The 24,118-nt window shown below is 37.3% G+C and overlaps 1 protein-coding gene across 13 annotated transcripts in view; it reads right to left on the reverse strand.

Moving 5' to 3' along the window:
• ATP9B (ATPase phospholipid transporting 9B (putative)) overlaps window positions 1-24,118 on the reverse strand; it is a 115,063-nt gene that overhangs the window by 52,117 nt on the left and 38,828 nt on the right. For all 13 annotated transcript variants that reach the window (XM_083623719.1, XM_083623728.1, XM_083623730.1 and 10 more), the window contains 4 exons: window positions 17,825-17,919; window positions 11,099-11,179; window positions 9,341-9,416; window positions 8,352-8,428 (listed from right to left, as the gene is read on the reverse strand). In XM_083623719.1, coding sequence (XP_083479845.1) covers window positions 8,352-8,428; window positions 9,341-9,416; window positions 11,099-11,179; window positions 17,825-17,919 — 329 coding nt within the window. The remainder of the gene's footprint in view (window positions 1-8,351; window positions 8,429-9,340; window positions 9,417-11,098; window positions 11,180-17,824; window positions 17,920-24,118) is intronic.

Genomic DNA, 24,118 nt, shown 5'->3' on the forward strand with positions numbered 1-24,118 from the left:
GTGTTGCATTTCTCTTTAAGGTTTAACCATTAATTTATTCTTTATTTAAAAGTTACTAAATAAAGTTTCTGTCACTAAAATTAGCTGTACAATATGCAATCTGAAACTAGTTTTTTAGTCATCAGTTGTATTTTACAGATTCAGACATGAGATATTTCTTTGGAATACTTTCAAAATAAGTATGACAATGATAGGAAAATGGGTTGATAGTGACTGGAATTTAAATGAATATATTTTAAAAGACTATTTTAAACCCCTGCAATACTTTGTAGCACATTATCTTTCTCATCTTCCTGTCAGTGCAACAATAGCTCTCATGGCAGCCAAATGATTATAGTATTAAACATATAAAGCCTACTTCTTATTGATTCTTTACAATACTTTTATAACAATTATTATAGGATTTTGCTTTCGGGGGGCAACATGGCAACTCATCTTCAAATACAATATTTTATTTCAGCTTGAACTTGCAGAGGTGGTTTCACATGTGCATGCAAACACCTTTTCTTCTAATTAAAGTAGATCAAGGGTAAACAATGTGGTGCCTTCCGGATATTTATTATTTCTTATTTTACAGGATAAAATGAAGATAAAATAAAAACACAGATTTTAAAAAGAATTAAAACCATTTCTACAACCTCTGAAACCAATAAAATAATTCCTACAACACACACACACACACACACACACACATGTATGTATGTATGTATGTATGTATGTGAGACTCAAGGAATGCTCCCTTAAAAACATCTTCAGTAGGTACCTAAACATCATGACACAGCTAATTTCAGCTGGTAATTAGTTCCCAAGGGATGAGCTGCAACACTAAAAGTCAACAATATTCTTGAAACTACTACTCACAAACCTGATTAGGACTGGGGCCCTGATAATTGGAGGCTCCCCAGACTGGTTGGATGGGAGGTTGCTCTGGATGTGGTAGCACTCCTTCTGAAAGAGTGGGTATGCAGCTTGGGTTTACTTCTGGAGCCATTGCCGTCACCTGAGGCTCAGGTGGTCTCAGTGGCGCGGAGTGCCTTCCATCAGCTTTGGCTGGTGGACCAGCTGCGCCTCTATCTGGACAGGGAAAGCCCAATGGCTGTCATTGATGCTCTGGTAACCTCTAGGTTAGATTACTGCAATGCTTTCTACATGAGGCTGGCTCTAAAGATGGTTCACAAACTTCAGCTGATGCAGAATTCAGCAACCAACCCTGGCCCAACTGCACTGGCTGCCAATTACGTACGTTTCTGAGGCCAATTCAAAGTGCTGGTTTTGATCTATTAAGCTTTAAACAGTTCAGGACCACAATACCTCAAGGACCATATCACCCCATATGAACCAATCCAGACCCTCAGATCATCACCTGAGGCTCTTCTTTCTGTGCCTCCCCCATGAGACATCCAGAGGGTGGCAACATGAGAATGGGCCTTTTCTGCAGTGGCTCCCTGCTTGTGGAATTCTCTCCCCTGGAAAGTTGGCCTGGCACCCTTGTTTCATAATCTTTATGTGCCAGGCAAAACCATTCCTCTTCTTCCAGGCCTTTAGCTAATTAAACAATCTGTGGCCTTTTAAACTATGTGGGAGCGTATTGTTTTTGTTTGTTACTATGTTATGTATTTTTGTGTGGTGTATACTTGTATTTTGTCCCTGTGATCCTCAGATGAAGGGCAGTCTAGAAATGTAATAAATAAATAATCTCCGGCCATTGGTCTTGCTGGCTGAGACTGATGTCCCTTTACCTTTACCTTTTTACCTGGTATTCTTCCTCCTGAAATTAGACACGTGCTGGTGATCTTCAGTTTCCAGCACATATAGCAAGACTTTTTTTTTTTGCTTACACAAGTCTTCCCAGAATAGCTATGTTAAGCCATGTATTATTTTTGTCAAAGCAGAATCTCAATATTAAGTTTAATGTTGCTTTATTAGGTCTGCAAACGAGACATAATGGCTGGCAACAGCAACCCCACTGTGTGGGAATCTCTGGCTCACACAAAAGCTCCTACAGACATGGAAATTATTCATTACTTATACTTTTTAAAACATATCTATACTAGTTACCTTAATCACTTCAGAAACTGCAACTACACCCACAACCATAAAATAAAATGCTAATGTTAGCTGGCTCTTGCATACTGCGGGAGCTGACAGAATGTCAAGGTAGCCTTTATAAAATGACAGCATTTAATATATGCAAGAGAAGGTGCGAAAGTTGAAGAGGAAGCATAAATGAATATTTTTTAAGTATCTCTTGTGTGGTGTAATCTATGAAACTGAGGAACACCTTTCCAGCTCAAATATATTCTTGATCTACTATTGCAAAGTTTAAGCAGGCAAGAATTGTGAATTAACCATTCATTTTACATGAAGAAGAATGTGCCTAAATGCTAGTCACAACACAAAAATTGGGTTACATATTTCGTACAGCCCAATTATCAAAGCTGTGTGTCTGCACATGTCACAGGGAAATAAACAGGGCTTGCAGTTGAAGAATTGTTTGACTGAGGCAACCTTATTCAGTTAATTCAGTTAATTTCCCTTTAGGCTAATTAACAGCTATATATGACCTTTAGCTGTGGCAGATTCCAATCTTACCCAAGGAACTAAGTTTTAAGAAATATCTATCCAAATAGGATTGATTACTGATTCATGCATTATGAAGAGCACAATTCAATGCCATTTTAAAGACTGGAATAACGCCCCATAATAAGCTGATTAGACTACAAATGAGATCTTATCCACACAGCCATCACCCTATAATAATGCTGATGCTTCCATATCTACATTAATCTAAAATTTAAAACCAAATATATCATTTTAGACTGATACTGAAACCTTGCAAAAACTTATGTTCATATCATTTGAATTAAAAGCATATTAAATGGATTCATTAGAAAATTCTCCTCTTTGCCTTGCATTTTCCCGACAATGTCTACATCCTTAGGCTACAAAACAATTTTTATAATTGGTGCAATAAATCACGAAGCATTGACTTAAAGTTAAGAAAAATTGTTGCCTGGGTGATTAAAATACGAAAACAAAATAAATCCTTTTCTAAATTATAAGATATCCATACACTTCTTGTTTACACAGGTATGAGTACGGAATTGAGCAATGGCATACTTATATATGAAATCATTTTTTATTTAGATGGTTTTACACTTGAAACGTGCAATGGAAATTTTTCTTTGATTTTTCCACACCATAACATAGACATTTTAAATAAGCCTGCCCTGTGATTAGGGGACACAGATTCAGAATAACTCACTACAGTCACAATTCACACCACAATAATAAGAGAAGACGTTTCTGGCCCCTGTTAACTGGCTATATGGGTTTAGAAAAATATAGGTGCATACTACTTATTCCAAACTTATAGGACTCAAGAATGAACACTTTGAGGAAGCTATAGGAAGCTACAGGAAGTATAAGGAGGATGTAAATCCTGCACGATTAATCAACTATTAAACACAGCTTTCTAGAGTTAACTTTTTCCATACACATGCAACAGGCTAGAAATAAGTTTGAGGGACTAGGTAAACAGGGCTGAAAAGGAACACGTATGGAACAATTCTTCAAACATGTTATCAGTTTGGGTACCATTTTCTGAAGCAATTCCAATTTATATTTCAAACTTAAACTGGCAACTTTCAATTACTGGATTTGGTTATTAACAGATCCTAAAACTTTACCAATAATTTATAACGGGAAACTGCAACTCACTTTTCCCACATTTAGTCTCTTGATCAGCACTTCTAAAACACACTTTTGCTTACAAAGATAAGATACATAATAATGAAAATAAGAAAAACAACTCATCACTCCAAAATTAGGCAAAAGAACAAAAAGCCAAAAGAAATAATTTAGATATAAAAGAGGCAAATGAATTCCACTGAACACAGATTCTAATTTCATATACTATTCCTTCTTGATGAAACAAATCAGAGCTGGGATAGCTCAGTACATCATGAGACTCATAATACCAGGGTCATGGGTTTGAGCCACACGTTGGGCAAAAGATTCCTACAATGCAGGGGGATAGACTAGATGACCCTCGAGGTCCCTTCAACTCTACAATTCTATGATTTTATTATTCTATGAAAACTGCTAAACAAACATCTGACAATAGTCTCAGATGTAAATCTCTGTGCCTTAAGATAAAACTATTCACTCATAATAACTACCAGGAGAGACAGAACCATTCATTTTCAACGACACCCACTCAACGTTTTCAGAATTTACTAAGGAACTGATTAAAACATGAATTACATCTTCCCCACCCAATTCTGCATGCACAATACAATTTTCTACTGTTGCCTCCTCACCATCCGCAGCTCTGGCATGAGCAGAGAGTTTGCAGAAGTATTGCTAAGTAGGGACCTAACAAAATTTGTAAGCTACTAACTAGATCAATTCCATAATCTTCAATATTGCATGTAACCTATAGTGGTTATTTGATACTGGTTATATTGAACAATAATCTCTGTTTTACCAATTATTTTTCTGAGTGATGGCTTCAGCTGTATGGAGGTCAGGCAAGACTCTACAACATCCTGGACAGCTCCATGCAGAGCTCAGGCTGAATACGCCATAACTGAGGTAAAGGAGAAAAGAGCTGTAGTACAGAACCTAAATGCTGTTTTAGCCTTAGATAGGAGTTGCAGCACCCAGCTCCGCCTTCCATGAGAGGAGCCCTTTCAATTATAGGTGCCCAGCCCACTTTAGGAGTCGTTGACTCAGATGGCATGGCACAGTCTCCAACAGACACTATGGGTCGGACTCACCTAACAAATCCCATCAGCAGAAGCCCAGTGCAAGGACTTCCCCTCGAAACAGCCTCGTGGAGGTTGAGAGAACCCTGAAGCAGTACACAGGGGAAGAAGGAGAATAGTTCCATCTGGCAAACTGAATAGCTTGTGCTGATCAAAATATTTAATGTAGTGTGACTTTGAATTCCTCCCTATGGATCCACTAGGGCTTCTGAGCAGAAGTCAGAGCAGGCCAATATGACTTCCTTAGGCTGGAGAAGTAGCAGCACAATTGGGCTCCTCTTCCTTCTTGTTTAGTATGAACATCCCTGTTATATGCCAAATCCCTGGCCTCATCCTCCTGAATATGGGGAGTCCAATCCCAGCGTCACAAGAGGGCCAATTTTTGTGCATTCTCATTTGGGGACATCATTTCTCTCCCTTCAAAATGAAAGAAGAAAACAAGAAATGAAAGATTGCTACCTGGATGGTGGAGTTTTCACACTAATAAGGAACTGCAGAAATGAAGCGAGAATGAATTAAATAATTATACTGCTCTATACATTTTATATACAGTGGTACCTCGGGTTATATATGCTTCAGGCTACAGACTCCGCTAACCCAAAAATATTACCTCGGGTTAAGAACTTTGCTTCAGTATGAGAACAGAAATCGTGCAGCGGCGGTGCAGCGGCGGCAGGAGGCCCTATTAGCTAAAGTGGTGCTTCGGGTTAAGAACAGTTTCAGGTTAAGAACAGACCTCCAGAATGAATTAAGTTCTTAACCTGAGGTACCACTGTATACATACCCAGTGAAAGCTTGATGTTACCTGTTTTTTTCTATGCTGAATGAGAAAACCACACATTTTTAAGAACTGGTTTAAACTTTTCCCCTAAAACTATGATGCATCCCAGCTGTTCTAATTATGATTGTTTTTTCAGCATTTAACATTTTGCCTCTTTACTGCTGCCTGAAATTATAAGTTTATTTATGTTCACATTTCAGCTGAAGAAACACAACTTTTAATTGTTAACAGATGTAATATCAAAGTATGCTGATTATGTAAATGAAGGCGGGGCGTGTGTTGTCATAATCCTAAAAGCTGCATCACAACTTGTCTATGTGCTACTAATTTACTTGTTTGTTTGTTCCATTTAATCCTTTCTTGATGGCACTCTGAAGCAACACTTGAAAATTATTTTTAGAATAGCTGTTAAATTACAAAGCAACAACCCTTTTAACCCATACGACCCTAGCTTCCTTATTCTCTTCACCGTGCAGATTTCTTTTATGAAACCACAATTATAAATAAGGATTTAATGCAGAATGTTACAGATCCCAAATAGTCAGCTATTGATAAAATTGCATGGTATAACAGATAATGCCTTTTGGTTATAGATTATCCTATTGTTTATCCACTTCAATGTGTGAGAAAACTTGAAAAATGAATTACTTTTGACCTAGAATTTATTGTTTCTGGAAGAAGTTTTAATTTCACATCAATGCATCAGAGGGAAAATAATTGTGCACACCATAGATGTGCTGATTGTGTTTTGTGCTATTTTAAAATGCAGTTACACAGATTAAAATAATAATAGGGCACTCTAATTCACATAATGGCACATATCACCTGTCTTTTTGTCAATGACACATTTAAAAGCATCTTTTTATTAGAAACACAAATCAATACACTCAAGGGATTGCAATAACTACCCTAGGCAATTTGTATTATCATTTCCTTCTTTATGTTCTGACTCTTAAGTAACTTATTATTATGAATGGCATGAAAATGGCAACCTGTCACAATTGATTTTTTAAGACCAAGGGTTTTGTTCCCCTTCATTCCTTCCTTCTTTTGATATAACTATCTTCCTACGAAATAAAGGTTCAATTTATAAAAGGCAATCTCAAGTTTCAGCTCATGATAGCTGAAATGTCTTTTTAATGGTCCTTAGAAAGATTATTACCTGGGATTAGCAGCTATCTGCATAGTTTTGACTGTAATTTCCCTCCTCCAACCAGGCAGGATACAAAATTAATTAATTAATTAATTAATTAATTATGAAAGAATGAATGAATGCATGAATGAATGAATGAATGAATGAATGAATGAATATGAAAAGCAGATCTTAACACGACAGGCAGGATGATGCAGGATAAGGTGGTATTTTTGGTACCCTGGCTCCAAGACATTTAGGACTTTAATACAGGGATGGATGACGTATTTTGGTCTGAGAGGTGTATTCACCCTTGGTCAATCCTCTGGGGACTGCATGCCAGCAGTGAGTGTGGCCATCCAACAAATCCACATGTGCACACCAAAACAGCCCCACACACCTCTTCAGCAGATGCGCTAAACAAGGTTATTGATCTGATAATCGAGTAAGGGGCAATTTGTACCTCCTAGCCCAGCACTGCACCCACTTTAACTTTTTATCCTTTTTTTTCATTACCACCAAAATTAGTAGGGTCTTGGACACCAGAAAAATTAATGGTATTAGAGCTAAGAGGTCTAGGAGGAAACAACAGTTTGCACTCACTTAGGTCTACCAGAGAGAGGCAAGTCAGTTTCAGTGCTAAACACAAGCTATAAACCAGACTGAAATAGGATTAGATTCTAGTCGTGGGCTTAGCACTGATAATTTATTATCCCCCAAAGGCCTAGAACTGACAAAATACCACTATCTAGAATACCAAAACCTGTGTAATCGATGAGCTGAATTCAGAAAGAAATCTTCTCAATTAAAAATTTAAAAATGGGCGGAAGGGAGCTAATGAAGCATTAGCAGAATGAGAAAACTCGCTCTACGAGCAGGTGTATTTCACGGATGCTCGAAATGTTTCCCCGAAACAACAATTTTCAAACACAAAAGCCAACCTCAAATAAATTAAGCACCACACTAATCATAACTGAACAGCATCTTATAACCTCAGCAATGCTTCTTCTCCACTGTTTGGGCCTTACACCTCTCCTCACTACTTGTAATGGGTCCACATCTCAACGCTAGATTGACTCGTGATATCCTATGTCGCCCTTAAGAGACCCACTCCAACTTGAGAAACACTGCAATAAAGGCCATAACTGAATACCATTTGGATGAAATCCAATGTTAGTCACACTCAATGCCAGACCCATTGAAGCCAATGAAATTAAGACCATTAGTTTCAGTGAGTCTGCACTGAGTAAGTCTTAGTTGCAGATCACCCTTTATCTGAATTTTCACCACACACATAATGATATACATTCCCCAGATTTAAGCATGCCACCTTTATGCACTGACCAAAATAATTATGAGTAACAAGAAGTAATTTAAAAACTGACCAATGAAATATCAGAATGATGAAATGGAAGCATGTTCCATTGCTGGAAAAGCTAATCTAGTACAGTACTGTAAAGCACAGATGGGAAACTATTTTCAATAGAAATAAATACAATAAGCAGAATTTAGGACAAGTAATCAGTTGTACTGGCTGAATTGGTGGAGAATCATAATATATGAATTTAATCCTCTCTTTAGCATGAAAAACAAATACATAGAAAAGGTAAAGCTGTTCAGAATTTTAAAGGCATTTAGTCCAGCACTCCTTCTAATCAAACCAGCCTACCTTATTCTTTGGATTGGAGGTGTTCATTACACTCCGAGTCTCTTTTCCGGTATAAATAACAACACCAATCACTGTTCCTGCAATAAATAAAACAAAGAAAACTGTTTATAGGAAAACTTTATAATTTGGGAAATAAAATGTTAAAAAATGGTAGTATAATTATTCATGCAGCTATAATAAAATACAAACTTTCCTCTTAGTATTGTTAATGTAGAAAACTACTACAGTGGTACCTCAGTTTAAGTACTTACAGTGGTACATCGGGTTACATATGCTTCAGATTACATATGCTTCAGGTTACAGACTCCGCTAACCCAGAAATAGTACCTCGGGTTAAGAACTTTGCTTCAGGATAAGAACAGAAATTGCGCGGCAGCGGCGCAGCAGCAGCGGGAGGCCCCATTAGCTGAAGTGGTGCTTCAGATTAAGAACAGTTTCAGGTTAAGAACGGACCTCCGGAATGAATTAAGTACGTAACCAGAGGTACCACTGTAATTCGTTCCGGAGGTCCGTTCTTAGCTAATGGGGCCTCTCGCTGCTGCCGTGACGCTGCCGCGCAATTTCTGTTCTCATCCTGAAGCAAAGTTCTTAACCAGAGGTAATATTTCTGGGTTAGCAGAGTCTACAACCTGAAGCGTATGTAACCCGAGGTACCACTGTACAATAAAATATTGTGGGCTCGTTCACATATTTTATCTGCCTATGTAAACTCTCTCCCCACCCCTGTCTGGTCATTTGAGAACCTTTGTGTATCTAAAGTAACGGTGATTTGAAGGTAGTTAATAGTATGGAGTGACTTCAGGTAAGAATTTTTGAACTCTCCACTAGGCTATACAGTGCCCACCCCACTTACACGTGCATCGCATTCCAGGTCACCACACACATAATTTCATATGTGAAATAGCACAAAGTCTAAATGCCTATTTTCCCCTGCTTTCCAGTTGTCTCTCCCACTCTCTCCTCACATCAATAAAACATGCATTGTTTACCTGAGGCAACAACTGTGCTTGCCCATAATGTATTTTCTATGCTTAGGCTTTCATGAACTGTTGGGTCACTGTCTTCCTGTTAAAAACAAAGCCAACTTGTAAAACTGTTTTTCAAAAATACTGTATAATCATACATACATGCATGTATGGGGAAATATTGCTTCTAACAATATTGTATACGCACACATTCATAATGGACTAGCATTTAAAATCATTAGGATTTTTATATGGTAATAAATGTCAGATAAAATTGTGAGAAAATTATAATAAATATTTTTTTAAAAATATACAAAATTGTTTAGAATTAAATATTGCATCTAGAATTTAATTGATTTAAGTGGTTAACTTAAAACAATTTGGTCTCACTGATGCGAATCAAGTGAATTTCACTGGGATGGACAGAGCAATCCAAACCACCACATCTGTTGGCAGGGAGGGGTTTGAATGAATCATTATATATCCCGCTTACTAAAAAGGGGCCCATGGTGGCAGAAAACCCCACCATTTGCATGAAGGGCAGAGAGCAATGGGAATAATGCTCAACAAAAAGCTCCTCCTTCAGTCTTCTCTCATCTCCACCCATGGATTACCTGTCCCAGTACCTGCAACTCCGCTCAGCAAATACACTAAACCAATACATGTATGCCTTGTGAAAAACTCAAAATAGAGCCTGGAGCAACAGCGCCCGTGCTCACTTGGGCCAAAGTCCCAGAATGACACAGAGGTAATGGGACATTAGTTAGCAATTTAGGGTAAAGTAAAGGTAAAGGACCCCTAGACAGTTAAGTCCAGTCAAAGGCAACTATGGGGTACGGTATTCATCTCGCTTCAGGCCAAGAGAGCCGGCGTTTGTCCACAGACAGCTTCCCGGGTCATGTGACCTGCATGACTAAACCGCTTCTGGCTCATGGAGAACTGTGACGAGTGCCAGAGCGCACAGAAACTGTGTTTACCTTCCCACCACAGTGGTACCTATTTATCTACTTGCACTGGCATGCTTTCAAACTACTAGGTTGGCAGAAGCTGGGACAGAGCAACGGGAGCTCACTGTGTTGCGCGGATTCAAACTGACAACCTTCCAATTGGCAAGCCCAAAAGGCTCAGTGGTTTAGGCCACAGAGCCACCCGCGTCCCTTGAGGATGTTTAGGAATGCTTTTGGAGCCATCTTTGTCAATGAAGGGCCAGGCGACCTCTGCAGTAAAGAGTGCCTATCAGCAGCTTTGGATGGTATGTCGACTTCCTGCCCAGGGCTCTTTTGGTAGGAAGGACAGGATATAAATTCAGTAATTGTTCCATTTCCTGGAGAGAAATAGCTTGGCCACTGCGAACTCATGTTTAGACCCGAATTTGGAGAATGCTGTGATGAGTGGTGATGACTGGTTTTTTTCACTGGATCCATATCACATCACTGCTAAGGTATCTTAGCAGTGCCTATTAGCCACCTAAGCAGACCGCCTATTAGACACCAAGCCAACTTTAAGATCTTTTTGCTTACATATAAAGTTCTAAACAACTCTGGACTTGCAAATGTCACTCTGTATTGATTTCTAGGTGGTACATTGCATAATCCTCATCTCTATGGTTGATAAATTCCTTCTCAGAAGTGTGGAATAGCACCTTAACTGGTCATTCTCTTTCTTGAAAACACTTAGTAAAATACAGTTTCAGAATTTCAGAGCTAACTTCCATCAAATATCATTTTCTTTTAATATATTACATACTTGGGACAAAGTGATATAGTAATAATTGTTGCTTACCCGTGTAAAGGTACCTTCAAAGCTGTGAATATCCATTTGTGGCTTCTGAGCATAAACATATGCATTGATTGAAAAAAGATCCTAGAACAGATAATTTTGAAATATCCATGTATCAAAATGCCACTAATACCTTCAGCAATATGGCTAATCGGTTAATTGGGACTTGGGTATTATTATGGATATTGGAGAGCTGTTTTGTTTTTGTTTTTTTGTATATTTATTTTAGATTTTGTTGTGATTTATGTGTAAATTATTCAGTATGTCTTTGTATTTTTTGATGTTTAATGTAGTTTATGACTACATTTGTTATGTTGTAGCTATGTATTTTTTCCATGCCGTAAGCAACCTTTAGCATGGTTTGAACTGTGGAAAGGCGGCATACAAATAAAATTATGTATGTAATTCGTTATATCTAATGGTGTCTCTCAGGAGATGGAAGGGCTTTTGAAGAGGCATATGTCAATGGAAAGGGGAGACTACAACAAAGGGTCTCTCAAGCACGTCAGAGGAGATTGTAGCACTGCAGACAGAGAATCCCACTTCTACTAATGGATGTATTCACTGGCTTAAAGAGAATCATATCAGTTGGACAGAGACAATTCAATATTCTTCCCCATAGGTATCTTATAGGGGTCAGTACTGCCCTGTTGCTCTCTTGCCTCTCCATCTCACTGTACATGTGCAGAAGCAGCATACTGCAACATTACAATTTATAGCACAAAATTTCCCTCTCTGTGTACTAGACATTACTAGAGATTATGCACAGGGAAATGATTATTTGTTGGGCATTTATTTTTTCTTGAGCTAAAACTAATACTTAATTAATTGCTCACAGATAAAGGTATATTAAAAAGTGTTTAACAGCACATGCCTAGACCTTAATCCCTATCAAACTTTTAAACATTTTTATTTTCACAGATGGAGATCAAAAGGTAAATGACAATCTGGAGATACTAACTGATGCATATACGTAGTCTAGCTTGCTTCCGCTTTCTAAACTCAAGTACAAGAAATATAATGCCACTAGAGATACAGTATGCATATTTTTCCTCTTCAAAATACTTGCAAGTCACTGTTTTATAGAGGAAAGCAGCAATTTATACAGGCATATGTTTTGAATACCTGTACAATATAGAGTAAAATAATAACAAATACTCGTACCCATATACAAAATGTTTACAAAATGAGACTCAGATTCCACTGGCTCACAGTAGTTTCACTTCCTGGTTTCCCTTGGTGCATATGTTGTTTATGGAATTTTCCCTGGTCATATGGTGATCTTATCCACCTTTGTAATTTCTGTGGTTATTCAGTTATATATCCTCAGTGTCATCTAGGGATCTTGAACATTTCTACACTGGGGTGTGTATCTCAGGAACAGTAGTTCTTATATTATGAACTTTGATGATATAATTATTTGTGGGAGATGCTGCTGTGAATTTATTTCATTACTGTCTATTATTGCCAAATATCACCCCTTTTTTTTTAAACCCAGAAACCAATCTACTCAGATTAATGTATTCAACTAACATCACATACAATGGCACCCACTGGAATCACAGCTACAACTCTGGCATGTTTTTCTGTAACACTTTGTTTCACGGGGAGGAAGGGGCAAGGAGTATATGTATGGGGGAATATAGTTTTGTATTCACTTTGTTGAAAAACCAATAAAATATAATTATATTTAAAAGGATGTATTCAAATTTCTCCTCCTTGTATAAGCAAACAATATGGAGAATGTTTCACTTTCCAAGTGGCTGTATGTCCACCACAGTAAATGGCCACTGACTGCATCCTTTGGTCCAGGCAAGTAGTCATTTGAACATAGGAACCAGTTTCAGTGCATAAAAGTCCCCACTGCACATGATTAATCATAATCAAAAAAAGAGTGCTGATACAAAGAGCAACAATCGAAATGTAAGGTACATAGCCTTATGTTGTGTTTGTGAGCATGCAAACACCCCTTTCATAGTTGGGGGGCCTCAAGTGCAGACAGTTCCTGCCTCCCCATCATCCTTTTAGCTGTGTGAGCTATGCTCAGGGATGTTTGGATCAGGTGTACATGTGGTTATTTGAAAAGTATCAGCAGTAAAAACTAAGCACTGGTAAACACACATATTTTCTATCAGGCATAACTGTTAGATTAAAAGGTGATTATGACTGTTAAATATAGTTCTCTATATACATTTTTAAAGAAAAGCAAGCAAAAGTTCCTAACATAATCAACAAGTAAATTTATCAGGATGTTTCCATTTAGTTTTAAAAGAATGCAACTCTAACCATAGCTTCTTCTTCACATTCTGCTGAATTATTTATGCTTGCTCATATATTTTATTCATATTTTAAGAGAGCAAATCAGATTTCAACATCTTCCATTACAAATCATCTGTTTTTATGCTAAATCATCAACCATTTATTGTAAGCTTTCACACAAACTTCCATTCAGTGCATTTTTGTTCTTCTAAGTTAGTTTTCATCAGCCTCTTGAGAAATAATTCATATGAAACTAATACACATGTGGTGTCCTATATCTTCATCATTCAGTTCTTCTCAATCTGTTATCACCTACAATTTAGATAATCCATGCTATTATGTGCTTTATTGTGCACAGAAAAATAAGAGTCTCAGTACAGCAGAAAACTAATACCACACACATACTTGTAATACAATAAAAACTATTAATGAAGTGAGCCAAGCACGAAAGTTTTTTTTTTAACTTTACATACTCTCATGCTTTGCAGAAATGGTTAAGCTGTGAACAAACTAGATCACTTTAACATTTGACGTTTTCCTTGAAACAGCATAGCCATCACATCTAAATTGTCTCAAAAGCAAGGAAAGAGCTAGTGATATATCATGAAAAAATGATATACCCAAAGCCTCCATGACAAACTTCAAAATTAGTACAGACTGTATTTTAAATAATCCAATGAGAGAGTAAATGTTTATTGTTGATTCTATACCTCTGCCACCATGCAATTTATTTTTAAACTAAAACTAAAACAATAATGTTTCTAAACTTATTGATTCTCATACACTGTCACTTATGTCTTTAGACAAGAGAAAATTAAGACCATTTGAATTTCCAAATATAAGTTAAAAGTAAGGGGACTTACAACACATTGTATCATGGAAATATAATATTTAAACAATTATTAGAGAGAAGTTGTTTAGCTGAACATCTCCGTCTAACTTACAGGGAAGCATTTTGTAAGGATGCATCTAATTGTTTGCATAAGTCATGAAAGAACTAAATGATGGCACAATAATGACAATGTTTTCCTCTACAGTTCACAATAATAATTTAGAAATCACTCTAGAGTTATCAATAATGTAGAAAAACCTCCTCTATTAGGTCAAGGGCAACATTTGTTCACCTTACTTAAAGATCATTAAAATACATCCTTAATCATAACATGCAGTTCATTACAAATAAAATTGCCTCTGGTTCAATAAAACTAATTAAATGTAAATGGTATTGTTTACTGCTGTATGGATCTTTTGATATAAATCAGCAAGTCACCATTTATTGAAAATTACAGTGACCTCATTGCTGCTAATAAATTTCCGTGATCATTTAAGCCAGAGAAGAATATCCCAGAATATGCACAGTGCAGAAAGACACTATCCCACATATGACTATGAAACCAAGAAACCTAACCTGGGTGTTACAGTTCTTACAGCTCAGCCATCATTAAATGACTTGTTGAAATTTTAATTCTCTGATCACATTAAGTGGTTTTGGAAGACAACAAAATCTGTACTGATCATCTTTGGTGGTGTCATCTGTTCTTTAAGAAAGCTCTAAAGGTTTACCGGTTTATTTATTCTGGGTGTCACTGTGGATAAGGTTACAGTCCTACATTGATGATGGAACTGACAGCCCATGACAACACAAGATACAATCCTTTACATCGGATAACTACAGAAATCAAAATGAGTGACAGTTATGGACAGTGTATGTTAACTACATGACTATATTGCTTAGTCTACATCTATGCATGCTCTGTTTCTTTTCCTTTAACTACTACTTTAAATATTAAAAGGAGTACAATTTCCCAATACTTTTAGGGCGCATGTAGCTGTATCCTTTTTTTTTTTTTTTACGTGAATCATGACTACTTAGAACTAGTCTTGTTTAACTCATTTATTCAACGAAAGCTTGACTTTTACAAGATTTATGTTCTCTATATTAGTAACCTCATATGTTATCCCAGAGGTCAGGGCTGAATCCTTGTTAGTGGCATTAAGAATGTACCTGAGTCCAAATTAAACCCTGTTACCGAGGGTTAAACATTTCCTGAAAGTTAAGCTTTCTGACTTGGAAAACCCACCTCCTAATTTTGATCACTTCTCCATTAAGGGGTGGGGGCACTCTCTGTTCTCAGAATCATGAGTAAGCATTTGGAATTGGTTAGTCAAGTGCTTCCCTAAGGACTAGGTCACTGGACTTGTTGAGGCACAGAATTAAGTAAGATTTATCTTGTATATAGGAGGACATCTGTACTCAAAAAGCTCTCGGACATCTATACTCTTGCTTGCTATTTCAGTGGATGAAGCTAGGAGACAGTAGGCAGCAACTACTACTGTCTCTCATCAATCCTACATAGAGGGTGAAAGATTAAAAAATGACTTGCAAAAAAAACTTTTACAGAATTACTGATTTTTCTAATGCCTGAATATTTTATGTTTTGTGGACTGCAGGAGAAAGTGGCAGTAGGGTGAGATATTAAACAGGCAAAGCTGCAATGACTGCAGCGAGTATGGACTGTAGCAGAGGTGAAAACATGAAGCATCTCCTCAGCCATTTTAGAAGCAGCCCAGCAGGTGGCATTCAAGAATTACTGTAAAACTGAATCAGCCCATCCTCAGCAAAATGCAATTCATTTGCTTACATGCTAACCAGGGAATCATACAATCACAATTTGTGTGTGTGCATGAGCACTGGGGGTTATACATTATTAAATATATATGACTCACATGAACTTTGCTGGCAACTATTAAACTGCAAGGATTTTGAAGCATTTCATATAATAGGGTTTAGTTAAAAATACACAATTTGAGAGCTTTTTAGTATCTTTGTTTTAAGAAAATCAACTCAGCTGCCCTTCTCCTGACTCAGTTATTTGGTACCATAGATGCTATTCAGGACTGCAGCATCTCTCTCAGTCACAGACACAATGTGATGTGCAAAACAGAGAGAGGGGGGATTCACTCTCTGCCATTATTCCATTCTCCCACACAAATTACCCTCTAAGGTCATTTAACAAATTTTGGCGATTCCCGTGACAAATTGTCCCTGAGGTATTTGCAGCTCTTGTATTTGCAGCATGGCTGTACTCACATATACCTGATTATGTAAAGTAACCCTACCAAATGAATGCTGTAAACATGGCTCCCATAGTTTCTACAATAGCAGTAACTCCAGAAAGGGTAGCTATTCCAAAGAACAAAAATCCTTTGGATTCAAGCTACTGCATATATTTTCAAACAAATATGAGTTTCAAACAAATAGCAGCATCACTATACTGCACGTTATTGCTTTTATTTCAGAAATAAACCTAAGAAATGCATTTACTATTTACTGGGTTAAGCGGCAATACTATTCTTTCACACTAGATAAAAAGCAGAAACTGAAAGTAGCAAATAAATAACACTTTTAAAAAAAATTAAAACTGTATTTTCAGCACAAACTGATGCATATTTTATTCAAAATGGAGTCTCACTGTTTTCAATGTAACTTACTTCTTAGTGAGTGTGCTTATAATTTCAGCCTTAATCTAATTCATTAATTTCAACTGTGGATTTCATCACACAGGTGAATAGAGCAGACCATAGTTTATCTTGTTTGAAGGCACACCTGGGTGACTATAGGTGTGAATTCACAGAAGGTAAATAAGAATGCTCTAAGTTATTTTCTGTTAGAGTAATGTCACAACTAACTGGAAATAGCCACTGAAGTCCCTACTTTCATTTAGCCAGATGTTTCCAGCTTTATGGTACATATTCTGTATTTCAGGACCAACACACACTGTAGCTAAAATCCAAATTGTTGTCTTAGGCTTGCACATGTCTAGCGGGACTTTAGGTTTTTCCCTTTGAACTCATTCCTCATTTCACCTTAAGAACTGCTTTTGAAACTTCTTCCAATTTCAAAATCATTCAGCCATGAAGCATGGCAGGGATGCTGCCTAAGAAACAAATCAGATATCCCTAGGATAACATGTAACAACTTGTACAGTTTGAAATTAAAATATTTATATTCTACTCATTCCATACTTGAGGTGCCTTACAACCATAATAATGAACACCCACTATTTATAAAAACAAAAAAATACAAGTAAGCAAACCATTAGAAAACAACAGCTTGTATATACCAATTCTACATTTTCTCTTTGAAAGACCACCTTTCAATAAATACTGTAAGCATGTTCAATACACTGACAATATTAAAACAATAATTCTTGTCATATTTCCTTAAGCACTACTTTAAATTTAATTACCCGGGCATAGAGTAACAGAGAATATAATTAGTGGGTCTCCAGTAAATGCTGCTACTCCAACTTTAGTGTCTTCTGATTTTATATATACTTACTGTTTACGGAAAGTCAGTGTTATGCACATATAATTTTTTGATCTGGAAATTTTAAACACAACTTCTTCATAACATGTATCTGCATAAGGCACAGGGAAAGAAGTGAAATGTATAACTACAATGCTTACCCCTAAAGCTGGCAATCTCTGTGTGCAACTAACAGCAACTTTTAGTTTCCAGTCTGTTTCACCATCTAGCTGATCAGTTCGGATAAAACATGAACCTTAAAAATGCAAAAGAAACAAAAACATGACAGATGTTTTAGATCCCATTAAAATGGAAATGGACATAAGCTATGGAAGAGTTGCTTTTGAAATGTCTTACAACAATGTTCTTAATTCTAGCAGGGCACAGGGAAACAAACAGGAAGATTCCTATAGACACAGTGCAAGAGGCAAAGGCACGTGTATGCAAAGTTTTTCTTGAGTTTCCTAAACCTTTTTAAACTTCACAAAGTTAACATTTTAGGATTCTCATGTCTGACTTGCCTTGGTAGCCACCAAAACTATATGGCTTCCTCTGCTCTTCCTTCAATTCAAGAGAGAGGGGCAAAATGTTGTCCCTGCAGTTGTGCAAACCACGCATCTTCAACCCTTTCAGACCCAGGGCCCACTTTAAACCCAAACATGCATTTGGGGACCCATTTCTTAATCTTTTGCCATATATTTGTTTGGTGGTAGTGCTCCTGCTATGAACCACCTCGGATCACGTCACAACCCACCAGTTCAAGAGCAGTGTGATAGAGAAGCTACTGCCTTCAGAGGGACTCTACTTCTTGAAGTCACTGCTTCAAACTCCAGTGGCACTATAGGCATGAGCTTACCACCTTTTTTTCAGAGCGTGTGAGCGTTGTGCTTGCATTCGCACTGGGCTTTTGAAGCACTCTGAAGCAGAAGAATCTCTTTGAAGCCTGAGCACTCTGAAGCCCATGGTAAGGTCAAAGACAAACACACTCATATCTCACTTTGTGCTTTTGTTAATACATAGACTCACTCCTGGTGAACCCATTTGTGGACTCCTGTTTAACTTAGTAGAGAATGTATCAGCCAAGGTTTTTCTAGAAAATCAGTTTCCAATATAAGGACCAACCAGCAAAAAAACTTAAGGGGAAAATTTTCATTCTTCATGTACTAGCTACATATTAAATGAACTAAGGATGACCAGCACAAACTGACTCTGTGTGCTTGGGCAATTGGTTGAGTCACTGGCAGCCAGAGGCTAGATCCAGTGGGCTACCAGCTGGTCAATCCTGCTGCAGAAAACAGACTATATCATAAACACAAATCTATTGTGTAATAATCCTAGTAGTCAACTCTAGTTTCATCTTGGAAAATTGCTGCCCAAAATGTGCACTGGCAAAAATCCATCTTCTCTTATATGGCTTGAATCATTTTACATTGCCAAGTAAATGCTCACTTGTAGCCTGATTCAAGTGTCAATTTCTCAGAAATAATGGGGAATGATGGAATTAAGAATGGTGTGTTCAAGAACGAGATTAAATCAATACATTTTTGGTGCCATACTCAAAGGTCCCTGGTGCAAGTAAAATCTAACTAAACCAGCAATTTAAGACTGAAGACACCTGAAATTATAACTAGCCTAAAAGTGGAATTTTCACACAATACTCTCTCAGAAGAACTTACAGATGTCCAATGTCTACACTATTTTATAAAATATGTAAGAAATAAAACTTTTTTTTTTTTTTAAAAGGCACTTTCATAAAGTACTAAATTTCAAACAATGCTATATAAAACTTTGGTTCACAGCTGAAAACTACACATGTCCTAAAAGATGGGCCGAGGTCTGTATAAAATAATTAACTACCGGTACTTCTGGAAAATCCAAACATAGTAAGCATTTTTCAGACATAGCTATTGAAATTGAAAACACTGTAAATAAGCATAAGACAACGTGAGAATGCCACACTCCTATAGTACACTCTAATCAACAGTCTATTTTCCATCATACTTTCCCTATACAAGACATTTCATGGTTCTCTTTACCCTTCCTGTCAATGGCTGCTCTCATCCATCAATTTCATTTAGAATTATACTATAGATCAATGCAGTTCAAGACCAGTGTGGCTCCTGTGAATGGTTGACTGCACATATATTCATTTAATAGAGCTCACACTATGACATGTATTGGCCAGCTGCATTTCCTCTCCACTTCAGCAGTTAATTTCATCAATAACTTATCTCATAGTCCGTTTCCCTTTTATCCAGAAAAAGAGACTGCTTTGTGCCAAGTCAGCTTTCAATAGTGATCACTACAGCAAAACCTAAACAATAAAACGTCCTCCTATCCAGGCATTTTGAAATAATTCTTTAGCACTATTGGCAAGACTTCTCAATGTACCAAGACATACTAATTCTTAAGTTTAGATAATGAAAGTTCAAAAGTATAAAAATTAAACAGGCAACAGCAAAGAACACATAAGAAATAACTAACTGCAGTTAATTTGAATACTTTATTAATAATTTACATAGGCTGAGTTCACACATGATGTTAAGCCAAACAATGGCTTGGCATGAAGGAGCAAATATGCAGGTTCCTGGAAAAAAGAAGCTCATGGTCATTTTGTCCCTCCTGCAGTTCTGCTGTATTCACATTACTGTAAGCCAAGACATGGTTACATTTGAACCTGGGCTCATGGTTTAATAAACCATGAGCTGTAAGCCATAGAACAAACCTTGACTACATCTCATGATTTGCCTGGAGCTAAACCAAACAACAAGCCTGGATTCAGATGTAACGCTAAAACAAACCATGGCTTAGCTCACAGAAGCACAGGCAGGCAGGCAAAGAGAAAGAGCAAATATCTTCCCTTTGAGAACTCATGTTTGCTTGTTCTTGCTTAAGGCATGGTTTGATAGTGTTATATGCGAACTAGGTCATAGTTTGCATACCGCTTGCCAAACTGAAACTGCTGTCATCCACAGCTATGACAAATAAACAATTCCTTAAACTTTAGAAATGAGAGGTGAAAATAATTATATTTATTTATATTGATACTTATTTCCTTGTTTCTAATCTCATCACCTTATTGGAACCACCCTTTCAAACTTTTCTCTATGACTACAAGGGTTTAATTTTTAGTTTGATTTTTAACATAAAGGATCCAATACGGAAATAAAATAGAAGGAAAAATTGAAGCTCCAAACAAATATTCTTTTTTTTTCCCCGTACATCTCTAGATGTCCCACTTAAATGTTGCATAATTGGTGAAAACTGGAAGATATTAAGACTCTAGCATTAATTGTTGTCTAGTATTGATTTCTTTTGATATCATCAACTATGGCATCCCTCTGAGCTGCTTATCTGGGTTTTGCTTAGCAGAAATGGGAGTCCTAGTTCTTCTTCCATAAGTGATATTAGAAGGTGGTGCTGGGGCTGTTAGCTTGTGGGGTGTGTCAATTTTCCACCTTGCCCCCTATGCTTTTTAACATTTACATAAAACCACTGGGAGAAGTAATCTGGTGGTCTGGGCTAAAGTGTCATCAGTATGCAGATGACACTCAGTTCTATCTATTTTTAAAGACTTATATTCCACTCCTCATTACAGGTGATCTTGGGGTGGGCCAAAACAAAATATAACACAATAAAAGCAAAAACAAAATAGAATACACTTTAAAAAGAGGCACCACCCCTCATCCAAATAAGAATTAGCCATCCTTTGAACCCAATCAGTCAAACCCCCTCAGTCACTCAGGACTAACTGGGGTTCTCTAACACATCAGAGACCACTATATTTGTCGTTAGTACAGTCAATCATTCTACTTTTCAAAGCTCAGAGAGGTTTACATGGGACTTCTGCTTATCTAAGCACTGATGTTATCTGCACACACTTAAAAACACTGCATAATCATTGGGTGCTCCCAATCCACTCACTAGACCACTGCTACCAATACCAATCTGATCTCTCATCCTCCAGTATTATGCACAGGCTTTGCAAATAAGTTCATCAGTAGCCTGTCTACTAAAACATGCATGAATTTACAAGAGAAAGTCAAGAGTTACATGACAGCCTCTCATTGCTGCTTCCCCTTTACAAAGTTTAATAGATCAAAGACCCATATTAATAAGATATTGCAAAATGAACCTTCCAAGATTTCCAGTGGTCAGCTGACCGGCTCATGGAGTAGGTAGTCTGTGTCAGTGCATTTTCATTCCTCCACTTCACCCTAGCCTAGAGTCAGAGACATGGTGCAGCTAGCTAGCCATGCAGCTTAGTTTACTTCACCCAGTGTGTGAACTATAGGAAGAATAAGGGGAGCAGATGGCACTGTGGTCTAAACCCTTAGCCTCTTGGGCTTGCTGACTGGAAGGTTGGCAGTTCGAATCTGCACGACAAAGTGAGCTCCCATTGCTCTGTTCCTCTGTGTTCTACCTTGCTTCTGCGAACCTAGCAGTCCCAAAGCACACCAGTGCAAGTAGATAAATAGGTACTGCTGCAGTGGGAAGGTAAATAGCGTTTCCGTGCGCTCTGATTTCCATCACGGTCCTTTATGCGCCAGTAGCGGTTTAGTCATGCTGGCCACATGACCCAGAAAGCTGTGGACAAAAACCGGCTCCTTCGGCCTGAAGCCAGATGAGCAGCACAACCCCATAGTCGCCTTTGGCTGGACTTAACCGTCCAGGCGTCCTTTACCTTTACCTTTTACAGGAAGAATTCAAGTCTGCCACTGAACCCAGAAAAATGAGTTATAAACAGGGCTACAAAGCAGCAAAAATATATTGAGGGAAGAAAATGGAAGAATGGAGAAAAGAGGGTGTAAATAGGAAGCCACCTCCACAAACAGCAGAAATTTCTGTCAAAAAATGCTTGTGGATGCAGAGAGAGGTAGCATAATGCTCTGTCCCTTCCCTCTGGCCAATCTTGCCATGACTGGGCTGGAATTTTAGTCCTGTCAAAAGAAGTTATGGATGAGACTTGAGCTGATCCTATACAAGGCGAATTTCTCCCAAACTGGGATTCAAGGTATATGCTGGTCACCCTTCAAGTTGAAGGAGTCTTTTCCATATTGGCATATTTTATGCTTTCCCCGGAGCAGTTCTTCAGATGATATTTCTACACTAGCCTTGTCATATTAAAAAAATAAAAGTCAAATCCTTAGGAGATACCAGCCCATTCCACTTTCAGAATTTTTATCTTAAAGCAGGACTGACCATCCAGTTTTTGCTAAATATAGAATTATATAGTATTAGCTGGGTAAGTCATCTGACTCTGGAATTAATGCTCAAGGCAGGATGTATAAGAAATAAAGAACATCTTATGAAAAACAGAAAATTGCAAGCATTATTTTTATTCAGAACTCACCGTCAAGAGACACCGTTAAACATTAATAAGAATAAATGATTTGCTGAGACAAAAGCTGAATATTTTGGAAAACTTCAATTAATAATTTTGCAATATTACAAACTAGCTGCAAATAAACACAAGGAGAGCTGAATATATATGTAAAACTTCAATGAAAATGGGGGGGGGGGGCAACCCCAAGCTAGATAAATAGTTGTTTCGTCTTGTGCCTAAGGTAAAATTATGTACCTAGGGTAAAATTATGCTCTCATTTTCTCTTTGTATTAAAGCTATAACCATGATGCTTTAAATCAATTATTCAGAAAGCCTCAAATTTTCAACATGATGCAACTGAGTAAGATTTGATTTACTTTTTTTTAAAGAATGAGATTATGCTAACATGTTCTCCTTTTATGCCACCGTGCAGCTAAGGCTGTATAAATAGAAGCTATTCTGTCTGTATTCTCTCTCAAGTGTTGTGTCTGATAAATTTTTCACAAATGAGAACATTAGCTACAACTAATGCCAGTTAAGCCTCACCAAAACTGAATTATTAAATCTTCTTGCCTATATCCTGTTACAGACTTCTTATGAATACTTGATTTTATTTTGTATAATTGACAAGACTTGTCAGGAAAGGGTGGTTTTAATGGCAATCAAATTAAGATCAACTGGTATAAGTGTCACAATGAAGAGTCTGTGTCAAGTGCTGAAGAATTAATTGATGGGTTATTGAGAAACAAGGCATGTGAAGCTGTCATAAAGTGTTGTAATATTAGCAACCTGCTTGCTATGAGTCAGAAACTAAGAGCCCGGGGTTTTATGTCTACACAGAACAAAAGTTTATTTTAAATCATTTATATCACTATATTGCAGGAACATTTTAAGCAGCTGACAAGCTGAAGAGCACCACTGAGTTGACATGTTGGGGGTACAGAGCTTCATTTACTATATTCAAAAGAAAAGTTCAGCTTGGATAGCTTACGGTAAAAAGGAACTGTAATATATGACAAATATTTATGCCATAATGTTGTCACACTTGGGACACAGGGAAAAACATATTGACATTTATAAGAGATTGATGAAAATTAGTTCTAAAGCATTAATTTTTCCTAATACCACT

This window comes from Podarcis filfolensis (assembly GCF_964270895.1).
Source record: "Podarcis filfolensis genome assembly, chromosome: 7".
NCBI lineage: Eukaryota > Metazoa > Chordata > Lepidosauria > Squamata > Lacertidae > Podarcis > Podarcis filfolensis.